Raw genomic sequence first — 23,299 nt, 5'->3', positions numbered from 1 at the left:
TTACTCTTACTGCCTGTAAAATCATATTCCTTAAATCAGCAGTTTAGCAAACAAAGTATGAAATCTGAAGATGGTACAGCCAGATAAACTATTACATTTAAATATTGTCTTATTTAAATACTATTTATGGCAAGTTTGCGTTTTTAATTCAACAAAATGCCCCTTGTAAGTAAGGCAGTTTTATGTTTGTACATGAACAGCTATCAATTCAGCGCTTTCTTCAACATGGCGGAAGATCGTGCTGCGGAGATGAAGGAAGAAGACAAAACGGACGATTTGGTCGTCTTAGATGGACAACACGATCATGAACCTAAGCCAGGAACAAGGTATGGTCTTAAGGAAGCATTGCGTCTTATTTCTGTCGCCGTTCTCCTTTGAGAATTGACTGACAGGCGGGGTTTACGAGCTGACACCCCACATGACATGCATGTTCGTTCCATTCTCAGAGGACCAGAAAAAATTAGTACTACTTTCGATTTATGTGGATGCGGAAAAATGTGTCTGTATTTTTATCGCAAGCGCCACAAAACACTAGCACATACATGTCACTTTTTTCCCATAACGATCGAAAAGAATAATTGTTATAGGGTAGAATTCACAAATTTGTCTTTCCCATAAAATTTCTGTTTCTTAAATGGTACATGTAGGTGTGGACAGATTTTTCCTCCCACGCCTATGATTCACTGTAACACTGGATATGTTGGACTGTAGCTGAAGAAGTTATTCATATGCTAATCATTATAATTTATTAAAGAATGAACTAAGATAATTTTAATAAGATAAACTAAAATCATGTCATGGGGATTAAAAGGAAAACAAGATAATAATGACAGAATTCCTCAATCTAAAACTGATGTGGAGACTTTAAGCAGAACTTTATAGTTTCATACCTGACAGTGACAGAACTTGTGATTTCATCTGTTTTCAGTGCCAATCTCCATTTCTATTGCCCTTGGTGCCACACAGTCCTGCAATCACTACCAGAGGTAGCTAGTCCACGGATAGCTATAGTGGTGTGTGTTTAACTACCATTGCCTTTCTCACAAGTGCTGAGCATGCAGAGAAAGCATAATATTTACTTTTGTTGTTCCGACAGCGTTAGCCTGGACAGCATGGTGACCAAGAAGAAGAACAAAAAGAGGAAGAAGAAGAAGGGAGGAGATTCATCTGCAGCAGCAGCAGGTGACGCAGAGAAAACAGATGTAAGAATCACTGTAAATACTGCAGTCAGTACAGTTTGTATAGATATTTAAAAATTTCAAGTACTACTAATATGGTCTGTATACTATAATGGGTGCAACTGTATGGATGCAACATCATGCAGGTATGGCCGGCTTGCTGTTTATTATGGACATGTGTCTGTAAATGATTTTATTTTACTCTGAGCCATACCGTTTTCTTTGGTATAAAACAATTGGTGGGTGGGTTGGTATATTGGATGGATGGATGGATGGATGGATGGATTGATGGATGGATGGATGGATGGATGGATGGATGGATGGATGGATGGATGGATGGATGGAAAGCTATAGGTTGATGTGTGTGTATGTTTGTGTGTGTCCAACCAAAACACTAGAATAGTTGTCTATACAGAACTTTGTTAACCATGGAAATTGTGGTGTTTCTCCAGGACAATTTTCCCTTGCAGAAGTTACAGGAAGTGCAGCGAGCCCTGCAGCAGTTATCAGTCCACCAGCAGCCCAAGAGTGTGGATGAGGCCAGAGACAAGAAGTATGAGTTCTGGGACACTCAACCTGTACCAAAGATAGGTGAGGCTGCGAAGAAGAAGTAGACTCTAATTGTTCATCTCCCCATCAATATTATGGGTTCAGAATTAGTAAATGTCTTGCTTTTACAACAGATCACAGGAAATTCATAAAAAACAAGAGTTTAGTGTTTTCCCAGTTCCTCCTTAGAATGCCAACTTTTTACCTTACATGGAAGAGGCAATAACCCCTTCTGTGTTGTGTGCCTTACCACCCCCACCCCCACACCCCCATTGGTAGCTTCACTCCATTACCATTAGGCTCAAATAAAACCCTGGTTAGCAGCCCAAGATAGGAAAATCTGGCACCACTTCTGCTGCAAGGTCTGCCTTGTCCCTCTGACGACCATTGTCGGTCATGGTACTAGGTAGGTAGTAGGTAGAACCCTTTGTCTAGTATATTGGTTGTTTTACTTACTTGTGTACAAAGACCTGTGTTGCGTTTCTGTCCCCCAGGAGAGGAGGTGAGAGACTATGGTGCCATCGAAGCAGATAAACCACAGTCAGAAGTCCGACAGGATCCGTACAGTCTTCCTCAGGGGTTCGAGTGGGACACACTGGACATCAGCAAGCCTGATGTGGTCAGTCACTTAACCTTCTCCCAGCTAAGGGCTGTCTTATCAGTCAGATTTGTATTGGCTAATGTGTCCCTGTATGGGTTTAAGAGAAATGACATGGTATTTGTGTTTAACTTTACAGAAGAAAAACATATTATATTTGCTCGATCTCCTTCTGTTCCAAATGCATGAGGTCAATGACCTGCACCAGATGGCTGTCACCATGGTAACTAATGCTGTAGCAGATACCTTGTGGTTTATCCTACATTATCATATAGCCAGATGACGTCGACCAATCAGAAGGCTCCATTTCCCCCATAACCCAGGTCATTAATATCCGATATACGGACCTGCGGGTCCGTAACTGACGCTACCATTACATGACAAGGTGGTGTTTTCTTCTAACCTACTTCTAATTCTAAAGACCTTTCTGATAGACTTATTTATGTAGAGTAGTAAATTAATTTAGTTTTGATAGAACTGCTGAGGTGTCGTCAGATGAAGTAAAAGCAGTGTTTGGGGCAACCGCAGAGATGGATTTGGACAATAGTGGTGGAGAAACAGTTGAGGAATTCGAAATTCAGCGGTAAACTTCACCGATAAATTTAGTTCATATCTGTAACTTTCAGCTTTAAATAATTGGTTTGCTGCGATGGGAATTCACATCAATGCAAGATAAAAGATCTATATGTTACACAGAAGTTGTTTCTCTTATGTGTCAGCTTGATGACCCTTGATGTACATGCATATGTGACAATGTCTATATGATAATAATGTTAATGACCCGCTTTCCTTCGGTGTATACGGTGTCATAATTCATGGCCGGTTCCTATAACCACCTCATAAACGACCTCGTCCGCTCCGCGGACTCGGTCGTTCATTCGGTGGTTATAGGAACCGGCCATGAATTATGACACCGTATTCACCTCAGGGCGGGTCATTAACCCTATATTATGTTGCAAGTTGTAGGGGCTGGTACGAATGCGTTTGTAATGAGTAAGAATAAACGACAGTAATTTGTTAGACTAGACCATGTCTTACTCAATATTGTACCAAAGAAAGTGAATGTTTTTCCCCTCCAGTTGAGTGAGCTGTATGTTCTACTGAATGAGAACTACGTGGAGGATGATGACAACATGTTCAGGTTTGACTACTCCAAAGCTTTCCTGCTATGGTGAGTTCTCCAGTCTTTTTCTCATACATTTTCAAAGTTTATCAAACATTTTTACCTCATTTTTAAGGTATTGTCTATCGGTCATTTCTTTATCGTGTGTTCTCAGATATAACTCATGGTGAGTTCTCCAGCCTTTTTTTCATACGTTTTTTAAGTTTTATAAACATTTTTACCTCATTTTTAAGGTATTGTTTATTGGCCTTTTTTTTTATTATGGTAAACCACAATACCATTTCTGTTTGTTTTTCCAGGGCGTTAAAGCCCCCAGGCTGGCTACTCCAGTGGCACTGTGGTGTTCGTGTGGTCTCCAACAAGAAACTGGTGGGGTTTATCAGTGCAGTGCCTGCCGCCATCAGAATAAAGGACCAGTAAGTATTGATATGATTTAATATCAGAGGCATTAATCCAATTTACATGCTGGCAAAAACCTGACTGTATGGAAGCTGCATATGCATGTGCTTCTTGTGGATAGTGGCCAAGTGCAGTTATGAATGCCATAAATATCACTGTGGTGGGTACATCCCCAAAGAAGAAGTGTGCTTAGAATAGGAGGCAAGTAGACCTCAGGGAAATCTTGTTTTTATTTGATATGCAGCCATAAAAGATGCTTACAGTATTTTATCTCACTCATTCACACACTCGCTCACTCACTCAATCCAGGGTATTGTCACTCCTGCAGAGGAACCCCTCCCTTAACTGGCTCCATTCTCATCTTTTATCATTATATCCAATATTACAGCAAAACTGCCACATGAGACCTTATCTAATCGAGCTTTTGGTTCTATTTCTCCCTCTCCACAGTCTACAGAAGATGGTAGAAATCAACTTCCTTTGCGTCCACAAGAAGCTCCGATCTAAGCGCGTAGCGCCGGTCCTGATCCGAGAGATCACCAGACGGGTTCACCAGCAGGGGCTGTTCCAAGCTGTGTACACGGCAGGGGTGGTGCTGCCCAGGCCGGTGGCTAAATGCAGGTGGGTACCAATTCTCCCGCTACGCCCATTGTGGTACAATGGAGGTGGGACCCAATTTTTCTGCTACATCCAATGGAGTAAAGTACAGGTCAGTAGCTACAGTTTTCCTGCTATACCCACTGGGTCAAAATGGAAGAGGGTTCTGATTTTCCTGCTACACCCGATGGGGTAAAATGTAGGTGGGTCCAAATTCCTCTGCTACACTCACTGAGGCGTAAAGAACATGATGCTCAATTTTCCTGTTGTAGCAATATGTCTGTATGTTTTTGTACCCACAAATGTTAGACAGTCATTTGAAATAGACATGGCGTGAAGAGTTATAAATACCTGACTTGAAATTTGTATGCCCTGTATATCCTTGTGTCCACAGATACTGGCACAGGTCTCTGAACCCCAAGAAGCTGATAGAAGTGAAGTTTTCCCACCTGAGTCGTAACATGACCATGCAGAGAACCATCAAGCTGTACAAGCTGCCAGATGTAAGCTTGTATCTTGTTTGTTTGTTTGTTTTGCATAGATTGAGGTTACCAAGAAACCCCTAAATCAAGGTTACCAAGAAATCCTACAGTGGGGTAACCAAGAAACCCTGAATTAGAGTGATCAAGAAATCCTAAATTAGGGTTACCAAGAAACCCTAAATTAGGGTTACCAAGAAACCCTAAATTAAGATTGACAAGAAACCCTAAATTAGGGTTATCAACCTCTTTGTTCATTGAATTATTCCTAATATATATATTTTCAGGAACTGTTGTGTTGAATTTTCATTGGTTTCATGTAGTCTTTAATTTCTATACATAGGAACCGAAGACTCCCGGCCTGAGGCCCATGGTGAAGTCAGACATCCCCCAGGTCCACGCACTCCTCTCAGAACACCTCAAGCAGTTCAAGTTGTCTCCTGTCTTCTCTGTAGAGGAGTTTGAACACTGGTTCCTGCCCAGAGAAGGCATCATCGACTCTTTTGTTGTGGAGGTGAGCATCTAAGATGTCAACCTAACACCTTCTTCTTGTAACGTTAGAAGGATTAAGAGAATAACACAGAAAATATTTCAGAGAATGGAAAGGCACGACACCAAGTGAAATGTTAAGAACAGTAAACTGAAAAGGGTGGAAAAAAATTGGTTGCAGCCTTTCACAGAAACTGGAAACAGTGGGCTGGATAGCTATTTATAGATAATAGCCAAAAAAGGGACTCCCCAAGCATGTTGCTTGTTTGGTGCTATGTCAAACACATTATGAAATGATGACGAAAATGGCAGTAAATGTCAATATCAGACAGACTTCCTCCTCCAGAATTTTGCTTTGCTGTCATAAACTTGCATTGGATGTCGATCCTTAATTTACTTTAATTGTTACTCTTTCTCACAGGAGACAGGTGGAGAGAAGACCATCACAGACTTCATCAGTTTCTACACCCTCCCCTCCACCATAATGCACCATCCCCAGTACAGCCAGCTGAAGGCTGCCTACTCCTTCTACAACGTCCACACCAAGCACAGTCTACTGGACATCATGAACGACGCACTCATCCTCGCTAAACAGGTCTGTTTGTTTCACATAACCGGTAAACCGCCTTGAGGCAGAACACACCAGTTTTGCATGTAATGAGTACAAGCTACGTAAGACTTGACTGGCAGGCTTCAAGTTCAAACTTCGAACCACTCACACAGGGTGTGGGTCTCCTCTAACACGGGACCTCTAGCTATGTAAACCTTTTTTATCCTACTGTTTTATACCGGTATACACATGTAGTGTTGTTGCAGTTCTTTGAATTGTGAGCTCCAGAGGCTTTCCTCCACTTTGATGATGATGTCTATGTTTCAGAGAGATTTTGATGTTTTCAATGCGCTGGACCTGATGCAGAACAAAGAGTTCTTGGAACAGCTGAAGTTCGGCATAGGTGACGGCAACCTGCAGTATTACCTGTATAACTACAGGTGCCCAGAAATGTCACCCAATGACGTAAGTACTTAGCTAACTAATCAATTAACTAGGTAACAAATCAAGTAACTACCTAACTAATCAATAAACTAGTTAATCAAGTAACTAGCTAACTTATCACGTGTCCACAGCATTTGGGTCAGATAGCTGAGGAAGACTGAGTGATTCAGTCGAAAATTTCTGGTGAGTCAAATTTTGAGTTGGAGAAAAGTGCAAGTTTTTCATAGCTAACTTATCAAATGACTAGTAACTAGCTAACTTAAAGTTAGTAGGTAACAACACTTAGTCTCTAGTTTCTAGACTTGTGTTTTCCTCTTCACATTTTTTCAACCTGTCAATGAAAAATTTGTACTTCTTGCCTTTTTCAGGTGGGACTGGTTTTACAATGACAATGTCTACAGAGCCAGTCACATCAGTGCAGTAGCTGCAACAATATAGGAGTTAGACACGGAACAAGTGCAAGTTCAACTTGATTCTGGGCAACAAGCCTTTGCTAGGACTATAATTAGGTTATCATATACTTAAAAGGATCTAGAAAGTACAGTATAGGGGTGGGTACCAGTACCCTGGACTGGAAAATCACTTTTGACTGGTAGGAAAAAAACTTCAGTGTACAGAACTGGTCCTTTGAAAATAAACAAAGACTATAAGTACAGGAACAAGTCTGCATTAAAATTTGTTCCCTACCCTTCTATTTTTGTAACAGTCTTGTTGTTTTCCCTAGGTATGTGAATCAGGTCAGGAGCTAACCCAGCAACTTGAAAACTCTTTAGAACTTGACCGGTGTCTACCTAGCCTGGTTTCCGGGCTATTATGGTTTTGGCAGGCTCCCTTCCGGCCTGTAGATGCTCCCAGCCTAGTTCAACTAGGTGGCGTGGAATGTCTACAGGCCCAAATTAGAGTGATTAGAGGCTGCAACCAACCAAACCATAATAGCCTGGGCACTAGGCTTATATACATAAGATATACTGCTAAACATGAGGTCCAATGACTTGACAGTTTGACTGGTGCCCACCCCTACATGTACTACCGTACCGTGTATTTTGAAGGATTACACTACTCAAGAATAAAGTTGGCTGCTACCCTGCTTGGTTTCAAAGATTTCTGCTCGTCATGTTCTTGCAGGGAGAAAGTCACCATAGCTGCCATAACAAATATCAGGCCACACCAATTGAATTTCTTGCCTCTCAGCATTTTTGCATGAATCTAAATAATGGAAGGGGCATGCAAAATAAAAGGATAACAGGTATTCTGTGATACACCATATACTTCCGCAGGAGCCTTCATACTAGGATGGCTAACATTTCACTGAATTGTTATTTTTACTGTGTTACTACATGAGCAAACAAACAATGTTGGAAAGGTGGTACCTGAAAGGTACAAGTAGCCTTTTTTTTAAAATCAGAAATAATGGATCTGATAACAAAGAAATTAAACTGCTGTGGTCTTATATGACTCTGTTCTGTATTTCAGGAGCTGATTTTGCTAAAATTTACTATGACTCAATTGTAAAATGTAATGGGTATTCTGATGGTAACCAGAGCCAATTGGGCAAAGCTCAACATATACAGACTCTGCTTAGTTGGTTAGATTTCAGCTACCGGTAGTTAAGGTGTATGGGAGCTATGGTGTATGAGGAACATTGGACAATACATTTAAATTTACTTCCAAAATATTTCCTTTGTAACTATGGTAGGTGTCACTTCCATCCGTGAATATTGTAGTTTCATCAAGTTGGTAAGTCAACCGTTCAAGCAATGTTTTCTTGACGTTGTATGGAATATATTTTGTTCACACTGGGAAATACTGTTTGCTAGGATTGACATTTCAATAGTTAATGTGCTGCATCACAAATGAATTCATTGAGTCAAGGAGGTTCATTGTTAGAATAAAATATCCTTTGGCATGTTTAGTGACCTGGACTATTACATTCTAAACATGGGAGGGGACAGAATAATATTTTTTGTTGAGGATAGCTTGGTTTTGAAATATGTAAAAGTTTCCAAGCAGATATTAGAAGGTAAAATTGTATAACTCCATATTTCTAGACATTATTACAACTTATTTACAAGACTGCGAACCAAGGAGGTGGAAAAAGATATTTTGCCTTTCATCATCTGCTTGGAGATTTGATCAGCCTTTAAAAAGGTTTGAGATAAAGGGTTAATGAATGTGCATAAGGTATAATTGTCTTCTGACTTCACATTGGTGACTGTTAATTAACTGTACATTTTGATACGTCAAGATCGTGTTGAAGCATTTGTTTGTCTCGATCCTCATACACTTTTTGTTACAATTTACAACTACCTGTTCATTTAAAACCCAAATTCTGAAGAAAAAAAACACAAAGATGTCATTGTGAAGAAACTGTCATTTCCAGCACAAAAAAATTGAACATACCCAAATCTTTTACTGCATAACTCGTCTTCATCACATTACAATTTGTATACAAAATGAGCAACCCACAGCTTGTATGACACACTTGACTCGGTGAGCAAATATGACAGAAGCAGTGGATCGCTCATTCCTTGAAAAAGACTTTAATGGTGCAGTCAAAAGTCTGGCCATTTCTTGTGTTGGAAATTGCAGTTCAAACTTGCTTCATAATGACATCTACCAAAACGGATGAACTTTCAAAACATGATATCTATGTCTTTTAGCAGTACATGTATATGAGGAATTTGTATGTGCTTTTGACATTTTAGTTAAGGGTTGTTTGTATCATGTCTGCTCCGTATATGAATCCTCTTCAACAGCAACAAATAGAAAGTAACTCCCAAATAAACGTGGCACAGCAAATGGAAAAATAGTGACATTTATTGCTTTCAATTCAGGAAATAAGCCTTGCTGCTGAACACAGTGAAACCTGTATACCAGTGACCAACTTTGCATAAGGACCACCTGACCATTGTGGAACTTGTATTATTATTGCCTTTGACCCAAGCATTACGACCCGATTTACTCACAGTCAAAAACCTGAGGTATGCAAGCGAGGTACATATGTGAGTGTATGAAAACTGTACCGCTTTGATGCATGTTTTTAACACGTTATACCAGGCCATTTTACATGCAGGAAACATTATACTTATGCATCTTTCTAACACTTATGTAAATATGCAGTTTTTGTACTTTGGGTTTTGCCTATGTGTAAATCAGGTCTAAGAATAATGTCTCTTGTGACCATTTAGTCTCTTGAGTGGTCACTATGGACAGGTTTGACTTATGCAGTAGGTGGTTGGCTGGTAGCTGTGACTTCCAGATTCGGGTATTGTAATATGAAATGTACCAGCCAGAATGCCAGAAAGACAACTTTACAATCTGTATCAGTCCTTCATGTAGCAGAGTTAAATGTTCCAACTATACACAATGGAATAAAAACAAAGAAATTGCAGAACATGGATAGCTGAGGCTTTACATGTTTTTCTTCTTGTGCGTTTGGTGATTTTTGTTATAATTTTGATAAAAACCCAGGAGAAATGACAGCTGTCAGATTCTTCTCCTGGTTGTTTTCTTGGATGACCTGGGTGATGATGATGATGATGAGCCTGACTTGGAGGACCTGCTACCTGATGACATGTTTCTTCCTGTTTGTGAAATCTGCAACAAAGAAATTATTGTTTTGCCTTAGAATCTACAATTGCCACAAAATAGAATAAAAGCTATAGAGGAGCTATGAAAGACATGTAAAAATTGTTTCCTAATAATACCTGTCTCATTTTCTGCCTGACAAAGTTGGCTGTCTTGTTGATGGAAGAGCTGCCAGTATCTGGACAAGATGCCTTCTGCAGTTCATCCCCTACGTCTTCATCTACTTCTTTGGAGTCTTTATCTTCGTCTAAGGCTTCCCCAAAGAAGCCAGGAGGAGCAGGCCTCTTTCTTCCTGCCATGACTTGTCTGGGAACAAGATCTGGTCTAACAACAGATTGTCCTGATGTGCCTTCCTTGCTGTCACCTGATTGGTGCTTGGATGGAAGCTGTGGACCAATCAGAGGTCCTAAATCTTCATCCTGATTATCTGAAGATGTTTTACTTCTAGGACTTGATTTGTTTGTGTTGGGAGTTGGAACAGTTAAGCGAGCGTCGTAACCCACGGGGAAAACCCCCTGCTTGGAGGCAACTTTTGGAACGTCCCATTGTGACTGTTGCTGTGCAGGATGGTACCATTGTTGTTGTGGGGGTGCTGGAAGAGCAGGAAATGTTTCAACTTCTGAAGGCACCTGTGGAAATTCTTCTTGATAATTAGTTCTTTGACTTGGCTCATTTTGCAAGGTTGATGTAGATGAAGAAGCTGGAACTTTCTTTTTGTCTTCATGAGATGAAGCAGAATGTTGCTTGCCATGTTGATCTGTATTGAAAGATATATTTGTATGTATTAAATATGGTACATGTCAAGGAGTTGATACATGATACAAAAATTGTAATCAGGCTTTGTTGGTGTTACTGATGATTTCATGATTTCTTCAAGGATTTTGAAAAAAGTAACACAAATGATCAAAATAACCAAAGATTCCAAGTAATTTCCTTTTACCTTTTCCTCTAGTTTTGTTGGCGATCAGGATTCTCCTTTCTCCCAACTTCTCCCTGGTGTCGTCTACTGTCTCAAACTCCGGGGCATAGCTCACATGGAGCACTCCTCCAAAGAAAGAGTACTCGTCAAGTTTTCTCTTAGCCACTCTGGAAACAACAAGAAAAAAAATCAGAGATGGCAAACTTCACCCCTAGATGGTTGAAGCACCCTTAGGCAGAACATAGAGGGATACAATCGAACACATGCATACATACATACATACATACACACAGACACACACATGTACACACAAAAACACACACACACATTTAAGGGTATCACTGATCAGATAGATCTTCCTGTTTTTCAGTGGTATTAGAGTTGTCATCCTAAGTTGTAAGATTTTTACTTAGTGTAGTTGTCTAGTAACTGGTACAAATATCTATACATGTTGGCTACAGGTACAGGTACATATTGTTAAGGTACAGGTATGCAGCCTTGAGAGAGATGTATAACAGTTCTGTCGCAAACCTTGCAGCCTGAAGTCTGTCGAACTTGATCCAGTAGGCCTGTGTGAACTCCTCAGCAGGGTACTCGTGTAGGACGCGGTACTCCTGCACGGCGCCGTACAGCGCGAACCGTCTCACCAGATCCTCGGTCACCCCGATGGCAGGAACACCCTGCACCAGCAGGTACCGAGACTCCTGGTTAACTGTGTACACCTGGGACGGGATAAAACAGATGTTTGTTTGTTTGTTTGCTTGTTTGTTTTGCACTACCAACATATATGGCAATAGACTTCTATCTACTCCAACTTGGGAAATACATGTACTTATACAAGGTTGAGACATATCTTGTCAAGCTACATTTGCTGCTACATGTATTGTATTTTACCTTATACATACAACATGTAATTATTGATCGATTTTAATTTTTTTTTGCCGTATATGTATAAAATTATACCAGCTGAGTCTGCCTGTGCTGACCCAAGTACGTATCACACATTTTGACGCAACAAAGCAGAACAGAAACTTTCACTCTTCGTCGAAACACGCCTGTAAACAAAACTTGTTTTGCTCTTGTCGAAATAAAGTTCAGGACGTGGGGAGGGGGGCAGAGTGGTATATAGATGAACAAACGTTTTGTAGCGTCTAAATACATAACTGTCAAGCGACTGTATCTTTCCTATAACAGAAGAAACTTACCTTTACAGCCCTGTCCCTTCTGCCCTGCCGGTAAGCCGGTCTTGAGGCACAAATTTGTTTTTGTTTGTGATGTTCGGCAACTTTGTCCATGGGCGCGGCCATCTTGGAAACCTACCGGGAGATTTGAAAGTAAACCTAGCTTCTCATTCAGATAGCGGCGTATTCGCACTATTCACCTGCTCATTTTTCCAAAGCGTAAAGTAACTGCGCCCATGAGCGAAAGCTCAAGTAGTGACTCCAAACCTTTTTTCAAGAAAAGGGTAAAATTAAAAGGGTTTTTAATTACCCAGCACCTACTCAAAGGCATCCAATGAAATTTAAGGCAGCACTACAACTTCTACATGAGGAGTGACTGTGTTTTTCGGCATCATCAATAAATAGCTACAACCAGCCATGACACAAAACTGCATTAGTGTTTTCCTATCCCATACTTTATTTTTTACACAAGTACATCATTTACACAGCCATATACATGTACTTTAATGACTTTAACTTGTTATAATATTCCTTTATTCAGACTTACGGTCACTACCCCTATTATTCTTCCAGAATCATTTGCCCATAACTTTTCTTTGATTTAGATGCATAGTACAATACTCTAAAATATCACAACACTTAAATATCACAAGATTCACAACATTGAACTTTTCATTTACATGAATTTGTAATGATATGCTTAGGTTCACTCTCATATAGTTTACAAAGTTTAATCTTTAATGTCATTATTATCAGTACATGTAGCTGCAAGTTTTTCTGATTTAGAATTCACAGTACAGTACCCTTAAAACTTCACAATGCTTGCATTCAATACAAACAATGGTATTGTATTTTGCTTTTGTTGTGCTTTAACCTTTGCTCTAGTTATGTAAAAAATGGTAAAAGTCCCATGCCCTTTTTGGGGCTGTGAGGGAAGTGGGATATACATGTACTAGTAAATCCAATGTGTCCTGGGCATGGCCTACTTCCATGACATTTTACCTCCCCAACTGAAGTCAGGTACCCATTTACACCTACATGTCTTACCATTCTAGTATTCTGCCTGTCATTCTGCACCCACCCACTATTCTTAAGTTCATCCTATTTCCTGTGTCTGACCTTTTGACCTGTCATTCTGCCAGGCCATGGAGTGAAGAAAGTCGTGTAAAGTGTCTTTGCTGAGGATTATCAGGAATTGAACCCATGACTCTTGATCCTGTGTCTGCTAGCCTAAGCGCTCGGGCATTGGGAATCACAATATTAACTATCCAGACTAGGCATGTGAAGCCTTTAGGAGAGGTTCATTATCATCAGTGCTGTTGGCAACAACGTTATCAGCATTCTGGACGTGCTTCTCTCTTTTTGACACCGGGAAGAGAACGTAGTGCTGCAGCATGAAGAACAAGTCAAACAGGATGGACAGGGCACCCAGGCCGAACTTGGTGAAGTCTCCAAACAGGGTGGTCCAGTCATCTGGGGGGGAGAATGTTACAGAGAACATGTTAATGGTCTTGAATACACACAACTTTAACAATACAATCACAGATAGAAGACTTAAAACCCTTCATATAACATACAGACACACTCCAACATATACACAAATACAACTCAAACACACAAATGCATACACAGACAGACACACACACACACACACAAAGACATGTATACATATATATTGTATTTTAAACTGAAATTGTACTATTTTAACCTACGTGTTCTTGATGTTGATTTTTAAATGATGATGATGTTTTTAATCTATTGTGATGATGTTTGTATGATGTATAATTGTAAAATGTCAATGCAATTCAGACGTGCCCGAAGTACTTTGGCACGTCTGCCATGTTGATATTTAATAAAAGGTAATTAATAAAGATTTGAAAGACACACTATACACATAAACGATAAATGTACTTCACTCTCTTGGGATGAAATTGCAGCTGAATAATATAATAGCTAAGAAATTCCAGTAAGTCACAGTTTCAGAGAAAATTTGTTCCATAACAATGTTTGGTTTTAGGATGCCTTTGTGTGAGACCTACCTGTGTTGTAAGCTATGAGGAACATCTGGATGAGACCTACCTGTGTTGTAGGCTATGAGGAACATCTGGATGAGACCTACCTGTGTTGTAGGCTATGAGGAACATCTGTAGGAGACTGAAGGTGCCTCCTGTGAAGTCCAGTAGAACGTTCCCGATGCTCCAGCCTTCCGTGCTTTTCCTGCGGCAGTTCATGTAACCCTAGAAATCAAGTACACTTGTTACTATGTCAGCCAAGCTCACCTTCATAAAGGCATCTCATAGCATACAAATATCTGTAACTGTAACTTAGTGTAAGAAAAAATGTGATGTCAGTGATAGAAAACAGTTGCTTGTTTTGTATCATAGGCCGGTTCTACCTATTACATGTAATTGGTATTACACAAAGGTAACTCCTGGTGTAGCTTGTTTTTGGGCTATTCCAAACACTTCAATTATCAAATGATGAAGAAAATGTGCTAAGAAATATCAAGATCAAGCAGATCTCCTCATCTAGAATATTTTACTTATTTTGCTGCCCTGAAATTGCATTGGATGCCTTTAAAATCCAAGACCTGCCAAATTTGTTTAACGTGACCTTTGTGCTTGACCCACCTGTGGAATGTACTTGACAAGCGTGATGACCAGTTTGATGTAGGAGAAGAAGTTGAGGTAGGTGAGCCAGGTTAGAGTGTTAGTTAGCGCCAGGACCAGTCCCACCGCGGCCACCAGCCATGCCAGGACCACCAGACCTATCCCAATGTACGACATCCTCTGCCCTCCTCTCTGGAACACAGGTGTAGTTACATGTATTATCTCTAAGTTACTTTAGTTTTGTATCAGCGTATGATAAGCAATTGTCTTGCACGATTGAAAAAAAAAAAGTATATATTCAGGGCTCTCCCCTAGCAATGAAGCAAGGGTGCCCCTCTGCCCAAAATCCTAGCACCTCTCCCAAAATGTTAAAATTTAGCATTTTCTTAGCAAATGTTCTCTTAGCATTTTCATGAAAATTTGCTTTTCATCAACCTATTTGGGAGCACCTCTCCCCTTAGAATTTCTGGCGAGAACCCAGTATATACAAATCTATCTGAAATACTGAACAGCTTACCTCGTATATACAGCACTGCAGAATAGTGACAGTTGTAATAAACACAGCGTGAATCGTGAAGAAAACATCGTTGGGTTGAACAGGGTTGACGGAGTGGAGGCCAAACTGAGCTTTGTACTCCACCTAGATGAAAGAAAGAATAAGGTTATATAAGTGTAACACTGTTGTTATAATATTACATGCAACAGTTACTCAAAAATAAAAACTGATGTACACTTGTATTTACAAAGTAAAATGTTACAACAATTACTTGAACCTACAAAAGAACTTGTATTGTTTGATTGAACGATAGAGTCAGAATTTCATACAGTTTGACACTTTTGACCTTACCTGTATTTCTTTAACCCAGAACATCCCCACATTGTAGAACCCGTAGGCAAGGAACCCCGTCAAGTTCAGGCCCAAGAAGTCAAAGTTCAGGCCAACAACACTGGAATATAGGAGACAATGTCAAACATTGTCCTAACAAGTAGTTCAATATTGCAGTCACACAACATTACAAGCCTGACATATTTCCATACATCTAGCAAGAAGGTTCACATACATGTTGTATATTGTATGTGGTGTCAAATGGCCAAGTGGCTAGGTGGTCAAGAGTTTGATACCGAGCATATTCATGCCAAGGAGCTACGGCTTTTCAAATTTGAACCAAGTCTTTCTAGGCTTAACTCACCAGTGTCTCATTGATCATTGAAACATTATTGTTAGGAAACTTCAAAGAACTCTAACTTGAACATTGAGTCAACAGATCAACTGTCTACAGTCAATACCGTCTGAGTCTGTGATGAGGATAAAAAGAAGACTGAAGCTTTCCACCTCCCCTCACCTTTTCCTTCTCCAGTTCTCAAATATCTGTGGATAGAAGGACACGGACCAGGCTACGAAGTAGATCCAGCCAATCACAGCATTGACAACGTGTAGAGGTATACTGTGGACTACCGACACCTTAGTGAACACACTATCCAGTCTGCAAAAGCAAGGGAATAAAGAAGTATAAATCAGGTGATGATGACATATAATAAAATTCTTTTTAAACCTTATTGCACAACAATTGTACAAGGTCCTACATATGAAATATATTGCCAAATAACAACTAAAACTTGTCCGGGGATAAAAGTTTTCTTTAACCAGAAGGAGGCATACCCAGTGAGTTCTGAAGACGAGCTGTTGAAGGTTACATCTGTCTGCCCGACCTTGAGAGCGATGACTCGGGTTCGTACAGAAGAGTTCCATCCCGCTGGAATGGTAACCTGCATAGAGATATCGATGCAGCATATGTGTACTCCAAGTAATAGTCATACTCACAACCAACAACACTTTAGTACTGGAAATAGCAGCTTTTTCTATGATGGTACATACAAACACAATATATATATAGTACTTACATTTTCAATAGTGCATATGTCCTTGTTAGAAGATTCAGCAAAAAGGATGGTTGACTTCTTTAAACGACCACTGCAAGAGTACAAACACAACATGATTGTAATGTTATCACTTCAGTTACCTTTCTAGTTCATATGTATTTTCTACTATTTTTCCAACAATTTTCTATACATTATTTCTATTTCCACATAATACTTTTAGCTTAAACTTGTATTGAGATTGTAGATCTACCATGAGCACATACCTGAGTTGTATGACTATTGTTTCATTCTGTCCTGGCTCCAGAGTAAGGTCGCGAATGGTGCTGATTCCTATACCTAAACCTGAGAGGAAAACAAGAAATCAGAGATTTCAAACCACTAAAGGAAAGCATCTAAAAATTTCTTGTTTAATTCATTATCAATTTTGTTGTGAATGAGGGAAAATAGTTTGCCACATTTATGTATCAGTTTTCAGTACTTGTCTTCTTGTGCAAAGTCTTTGAGAACTGATATGCAATCAGAAAAAAAAAGCATGTTTCAAGCCCCCAAAGCCTGACTTGTAGTTGTAGAGTCTGCTAAATTTTCTGTAGAATGTCCAGGAGGTACAAACCTTCGACAAGTCCCACAAACAGAAAGCAGCCCAGCGTGGCAGTGAAGAGGAACTGGTAGTACGTAGACCTCGGCATGATGATGGAACACAGGCGACTCCTCAACTTGAAGTGAACAGACATCTGCATGGAAAAAATTAATATAAGAATGACAGAGCACTTTTTTTGTCAAATAGCAGTGATTGGTTTATTTAAGAGGGTCTGCATGCGGGATACTGGCAAAACGGTAAATTAAGGCTGGCTGGCAACACTAACGGATTAAAAGTGTCTTCTTTAGAATTGTAAAAACCGAAAGGGGCGAGCAGGTCACAACCGGGAATCGAACCCGAGTTGTCCGCTTGGCGGTCACCAACGCTAACCACTACACTAAAAGGTCGCACGACCATTTAGCATGGTCAGTTAGCACTGTTACACTACTCCCCCTTTTCTTTCAAGATTCGTCCTCGAATCTTCCGAGTCCGACATCCCTGGAGCTGCCACACTTATCCTCAGTGCCAGTACTCACAGGGCCCACATCGGGCGCCACTGTAAAAACCGAAAGTCGGTAGAGCATGGGACTCTTAATCCCAGGGTCGTGGGTTCGAGCCCCACGTTGGGCGCCACTGTAAAAACCGAAAGGGGCGAGCAGGTCACAACCGGGAATCGAACCCGAGTTGTCCGCTTGGCGGTCACCAACGCTAACCACTACACTAAAAGGTCGCACGACCATTTAGCATGGTCAGTTAGCACTGTTACAGAATGCTAACATTATGCCAGCTGGTTTTTATCAACTTCTGTCTTTTTTTCGGGGTGTTGGAGACTTCTATAGCTCGTTTATAGAAATTGTCTCACTCAATAAAGGATCAGAGTTGTACTTGGCGGTGACATCTTTATTCATGCGTCGATGTATCAGTGTTACACCCAAGATGTCAGGCCTAGTGCCATTTAGCTCCTAGGCAGAACGAGCAACAAGGTAGTGGAAAGGTAGAACAACTATATGTGAAATAGGGTGCTCAGTGAAAGAACAGTAACAATAAAGTCGTGGACAAGACTAGTTGGTTCGTTCTCCGCCCTGAGATATAACTTCACAGATATATACAATTGAATACATACGAGGCTGTGAGCGGCATTTACGCCGAGGAACTCAATGCTAAGGAGGATGACTGTGGCACTCGGGCCTACTACCCAACTTGATACAAACGTTTAAAAGACAAGTTGAATATTATACTTCGTAATTGTTAAAATCTAGTAGGCTATAAACTAGTCATAGCAATAATAAAAGGTAGACAACTAGTTAAAATAAACAAGGTGAAGATGCCACTAATACGTTCCATTGCTCACATAAAACGGTTGGCTAAAAACAACAAGAATGTGGCATAAAAGGGAACTAGATTCGTTCTCAAACTCGCTTCGGGAGATGTGATAGTACAATCACTAAAGCGACGACTGTCTGAGCAATTTTAAATAAACTTAGCCGCAGCCACATAGCTCGGGATTTGAGGATAATACATTGACACAAGTGACATGACTCTAGGTAAGCTACATATAGTTAACTGGTGCAGGGTACAAGTGCACACAATGTGTGAATGTGACGAAACTGACATGAAATAACTACAGTCTGTTGTGGGGATGGCGGTGGTACTGCAGCGCTGCGTGACGAACTGTAGAATGAGGGAATGTCCGTGCATGTCCCGACACGCTCTCTTCGGGGTCACGTGTTGGAGACTCGTTGTCTCGCGAGAGTTTTCGTGCCAATTCCATCATATGGTAGCACCATCTGAACATAATTGTCTCACTCAATAAAGGATCAGAGTTGTACTTGGCGGTGACATCTTTATTCATGCGTCGATGTATCAGTGTTACACCCAAGATGTCAGGCCAGACCGAAGGCGCCAAGAAGACTCTGATGGGGGTTGTCAGGAACGCTGCAGGTTGAGGGACCGCATCCCCGCGAGTACACGTAGTCGTTACGTAGTCGTTCAACTGACGGTCGAAATTACAAGCGTTCTGCATCGGCTCTCCGGCGTAGGCCGCGACCAGGGGTTGTCAGGAACGCTGCAGGATGAGGGACCGCATCCCCGCGAGTACACGTGGCCGTCACGTAGTCGTTCAACTGATGGCCGAAGTTACGAACGTTCCGCATCGGCTCTCCGGCGTGAGCCGCGACCAGAAGTGACATGTCCTTCGACTCCCCGCAGGTACTGATCAACCGACAAACGAGGAGGATGACGATCGAAGCCGTTCCTCTCATCATGTGACGGTTGGGAGAGCCCGCCGCCGTAGTTGGCGAGGGCTTCAGAGCTGGGTACTGCAGAGAGATGCTCGCCGTCGTGTTTGGTGAGGGCTTCAGAGCTGGAGACTGCAGAGAGATGCTCGCCGTCGTGTTTGATGAGGGCGTCAGAGCTGGGTACTGCAGAGAGATGCTCGCCGTCGTGTTTGGTGAGGGCGTCAGAGCTGGGTACTGCAGAGAGATGCTCGCCGTCGTGTTTGGTGAGGGCTTCAGAGCTGGGGACTGCAGACGAATGCTCGCCGTCGTGTTTGGTGAGGGCTTCAGAGCTGGGTACTGCAGAGAGATGCTCACCGTCGTGTTTGGTGAGGGCTTCAGAGCTGGGTACTGCAGATGATTGCTCGCCGTCGTGTTTGGTGCGGGCTTCAGAGCTGGGGACTGCAGAGGAATGCTCGCCGTCGTGTTTGGTGAGGGCTTCAGAGCTGGGTACTGCAGAGAGATGCTCGCCGTCGTGTTTGGTGAGGGCTTCAGAGCTGGGTACTGCAGATGATTGCTCGCCGTCGTGTTTGGTGAGGGCTTCAGAGCTGGGTGCTGCAGAGAGATGCTCGCCGTCGTGTTTGATGAGGGCGTCAGAGCTGGGTACTGCAGAGAGATGCTCGCCGTCGTGTTTGATGAGGGCGTCAGGGCTGGGTACTGCAGAGAGATGCTCGCCGTCGTGTTTGGTGAGGGCTTCAGAGCTGGGGACTGCATAGAGATGCTCGCCGTCGTGTCTGGTGAGGGCTTCAGAACTGGGGACTGTAGAGGGATGCTCGCCGTCGTGTCTGGTGAGGGCTTCAGGGCTTGGGACTGCAGGGGGATGCTCGCCGTCGTGTCTGATGAGGGCTTCAGAGCTGGGGACTGCAGAGAGATGCTCGCCGTCGTGTCTGGTGAGGGCTTCAGAGCTGGGTACTGCAGATGATTGCTCGCCGTCGTGTTTGGTGCGGGCTTCAGAGCTGGGGACTGCAGAGGAATGCTCGCCGTCGTGTTTGGTGAGGGCTTCAGAACTGGGTACTGCAGAGCGATGCTCGCCGTCGTGTTTGGTGAGGGCTTCAGAGCTGGGGACTGCAGAGGGATGCTCGCCGTCGTGTCTGGTGAGGGCTTCAGAGCTGGGGACTGCAGGGGAATGCTCGCCGTCGTATCTGGTGAGGGCTTCAGAGCCGGGGGCTGCAGAGGGATGCTCGCCGTCGTAGTTGGTGAGGGCTTCAGAGCTGGGGGCTGCAGAGGGATGCTCGCCGTCGTAATTGGTGAGGGCTTCAGAGCCGGGGGCTGAGGCGTGGACGACCTGATGCAGGAAGCTGGGTCCGTCCTGGTCTGAGCCTGCTACTGAGCGAAACCGGGAACTGGTCGATGAGGTTAGATCAGCTGCACTCCGTGTCTGTGTGGCAGGAAGCTCAGGTGTAGAAGGCTGGTCACTGTTCGCCGTCTTCGTTGGTAAGGGCTTCGGAACACGTAAGTGGGTCTGCATGCTCGCCGTCTTTGCTGGTGAGGGCTCTGGAGCATGGCAGTGGGTGTACATGCCCACCGTCTTGCTGGTGAGGGCTCTGGAGCATGGGAGTGGGGGGTACATTCCGGCCGTCTTCGCGGTGAGGGCGTCGGAGCGTGGGAGTGGGTGTACGATGCCAGCCGTCTTCGCTGGTGAGGGCTTCAGGGCATGTGGGTGGAGGCACGCGCTCGCCGTTTTGTCTGGTAAAGGCTTCAGAGCGGTGGGTGCTGAAGGGGGGTTCGCCATCTCAGAGAGTGGAGGATTTGGATCATGATCTGAGGAACACGAGTCTGTTGCTGAGGCAGTCAGTTGTAACAACGGGCTAGGTCTGCGTGTGACGTTTGCAGCCATCACTAGTGGGGATTGACTGGCGACGCCCGCTGTAGAAGGCATCTGCGTAGTCCTATGTCCATTCAAAGTCGATGCCGGGTTTATCAGTTCTGAGGTCTGGACTGGGCCTAGTCAGGCAAGAGTGTCCCTTGCGACTGCGTGGTTGCCCTGTCGGCCGCGGTCCCGGTTATAAGGACAGAACTTGGCAGGGTGTCCAGCATCAACCCCAGGTCTGTGTCTGGCACAGAACTTGCAGGCATGGACGTGAAGGGTACCAGAAGCAGCTATGTGATCTGCAGAGAAGGCGCAATTGTTGGCCTGGAATCTGTAGCAATACGTGCTTCCAGAGCCCCCTGCTCTCTCAACTGGTGTGGCATGACCATGTCCTGCTTGTCCATCAATACTGTTGTGGTTGCGGGGAGATCGTCGCAGATGTTCCTCCTTCAACTTGTGTACTTCTGATAAGGTAGTAGTGCTGTCTATGGTGACCAGGCCGTGCTCTACGTGTATAAACAGAATCTTGTAGAAGTTCTTAATACCGGGAAAGGAATAGGTGGGAACGTCGAGCATGAGCCCTTTCAAAATATGGCCCCTGTTTTGACTCTCCATGGGATTTGTATGAGGACTTAGAATGATGGCCATTTCGCCAGCCACAAGTTGATCTAAAGTCAGCGAGTCATGAGTGATGGTGGTGTTGGCAGAGAAGACGAATTCATGCGGCCAGTTCACTTCTCGAACTACTCTGTCATGTGCTTTTCTCGAAAGACCGCTACTGAGCTTCTTACCTTGGGTCGGCGGGTGCGCGTCCTCGTCAGAGACGTGTTGAAGGTTGAACTGCCTGGGACGTCCGTCAGAGCTTCGGATCGTATCGGCGACGTGAGTCCCGCCTGTCTGCCTCGGGAAATACTGTGTGAAAATGGACGGGTCGTTATGCGCCTTGTGAAACGCCCGGACCTCACGCAAGGTTGGATAGTGGCCATCCGGTGGGGCGATGGGCTTAGGAGCTCTTGTTGAAAGGCGCTGGTGGCGGCCATCTTGAGGATCTTGCGCAAGGGCTTCTGGGATGGTCGACCTCTGACCGATGACGTCGCCGTGCGTGGGGAGGGGGGTAGACGTGGATTCCGTCCGGTTTTCCAGGCCCATGTCGACCTTCATTTGCTCTATGCGTCTGGAAACGTCTAAAATTTCGTTGTCTAGCTGCTCCGCGAGGTTGTCTGTTGGAGTCGAAAGCCATTCAGGGTCGTCCTCCGCCGGAGACGCGGCGTATCGCGCGGGGAGTTTAATCTTTCTCTTGCCGGCTCCAAACATGGTCGGGGGTAAAACTCGGGACGGAGAGAGTTCCGAGGGGCCAAGGTAAACCCAGGGGACGGGAAAAAAATATATAAAAACTAGAGTCCGAGTGGTCTAAACCGAGGAGGCGTCTCCGAAAAGCGCGGGAAGTTGCAGCACACTCTGTCTCTGTCGGCGCTATTACCCACGTTACTGCAGCGCTGCGTGACGAACTGTAGAATGAGGGAATGTCCGTGCATGTCCCGACACGCTCTCTTCGGGGTCACGTGTTGGAGACTCGTTGTCTCGCGAGAGTTTTCGTGCCAATTCCATCATATGGTAGCACCATCTGAACATAACGTTCTCTAAAAGTTAAAACACGGCTCCTCAAATTATTCTAGGTTGATAACACTGTTTATTGCTTCCTTGGATTGCTTGGAGTCCTTACTGGTTGGACTACATCTTTAGGATTCTTTGGCCTACAGGAACTAGGTTAGGTGAAGATATTTTTTTTGCCCCTCCCCCTTATTTTTGCCACAACAACACCGATGACGTATTTATAACGGGTCTTATGTAATTATAGAGACATAAATGTCAACTTTGTTCTTACCAATAAAGATTAAGACGATACTCTGACACTTACCTAGCCGTAGGGTCGCCTGTGGGAGTCAAAATCAGCACAAAACCTCCGAGTATCGATATTTTTTTGCTAGACGTCCTCCATCTTTGATGACATCATGTGACTGTCATCCGGGTGTACTGTCGTAAAATCGGAACTCC

The 23,299-nt window shown here is 43.2% G+C and overlaps 3 protein-coding genes across 3 annotated transcripts; 1 reads left to right on the top strand and 2 right to left on the bottom strand.

Moving 5' to 3' along the window:
* The first annotated feature begins 182 nt into the window (after window positions 1-182).
* Window positions 183-7,490, top strand: LOC109474441 (glycylpeptide N-tetradecanoyltransferase 2-like). Its single transcript, XM_019774735.1, has 12 exons — window positions 183-326; window positions 1,097-1,202; window positions 1,631-1,769; window positions 2,222-2,346; window positions 3,405-3,496; window positions 3,748-3,864; window positions 4,298-4,468; window positions 4,839-4,947; window positions 5,267-5,438; window positions 5,832-6,007; window positions 6,290-6,427; window positions 6,775-7,490. Exons 1-12 carry the CDS (start codon window positions 193-195, stop codon window positions 6,793-6,795), a joined length of 1,500 nt encoding a protein of 499 aa, XP_019630294.1. The 5' UTR covers window positions 183-192; the 3' UTR covers window positions 6,796-7,490.
* Window positions 7,491-9,413: 1,923 nt separating this feature from the next.
* On the bottom strand, window positions 9,414-12,246 carry LOC109474673 (RNA-binding protein 48-like). Its single transcript, XM_019775021.1, has 5 exons — window positions 12,119-12,246; window positions 11,445-11,635; window positions 10,935-11,080; window positions 10,114-10,751; window positions 9,414-10,003 (listed from the first exon to the last, which is right to left on the bottom strand). Exons 1-5 carry the CDS (start codon window positions 12,218-12,220, stop codon window positions 9,893-9,895), a joined length of 1,188 nt encoding a protein of 395 aa, XP_019630580.1. The 5' UTR covers window positions 12,221-12,246; the 3' UTR covers window positions 9,414-9,892.
* A 285-nt stretch (window positions 12,247-12,531) lies between these two features.
* On the bottom strand, window positions 12,532-23,284 carry LOC109474668 (cystinosin-like). Its single transcript, XM_019775015.1, has 11 exons — window positions 23,163-23,284; window positions 17,195-17,315; window positions 16,848-16,926; window positions 16,606-16,675; window positions 16,364-16,470; window positions 16,047-16,187; window positions 15,551-15,650; window positions 15,221-15,343; window positions 14,725-14,895; window positions 14,214-14,331; window positions 12,532-13,567 (listed from the first exon to the last, which is right to left on the bottom strand). Exons 2-11 carry the CDS (start codon window positions 17,313-17,315, stop codon window positions 13,368-13,370), a joined length of 1,230 nt encoding a protein of 409 aa, XP_019630574.1. The 5' UTR covers window positions 23,163-23,284; the 3' UTR covers window positions 12,532-13,367.
* Between the last annotated feature and the right edge of the window lie 15 nt (window positions 23,285-23,299).

The sequence above is a fragment of the Branchiostoma belcheri genome, unplaced genomic scaffold (assembly GCF_001625305.1).
Source record: "Branchiostoma belcheri isolate BF01 breed outbred unplaced genomic scaffold, Haploidv18h27 scaffold31, whole genome shotgun sequence".
Taxonomy (NCBI): domain Eukaryota; kingdom Metazoa; phylum Chordata; class Leptocardii; order Amphioxiformes; family Branchiostomatidae; genus Branchiostoma; species Branchiostoma belcheri.
This window is presented reverse-complemented; position numbering and strand designations above follow the sequence as displayed.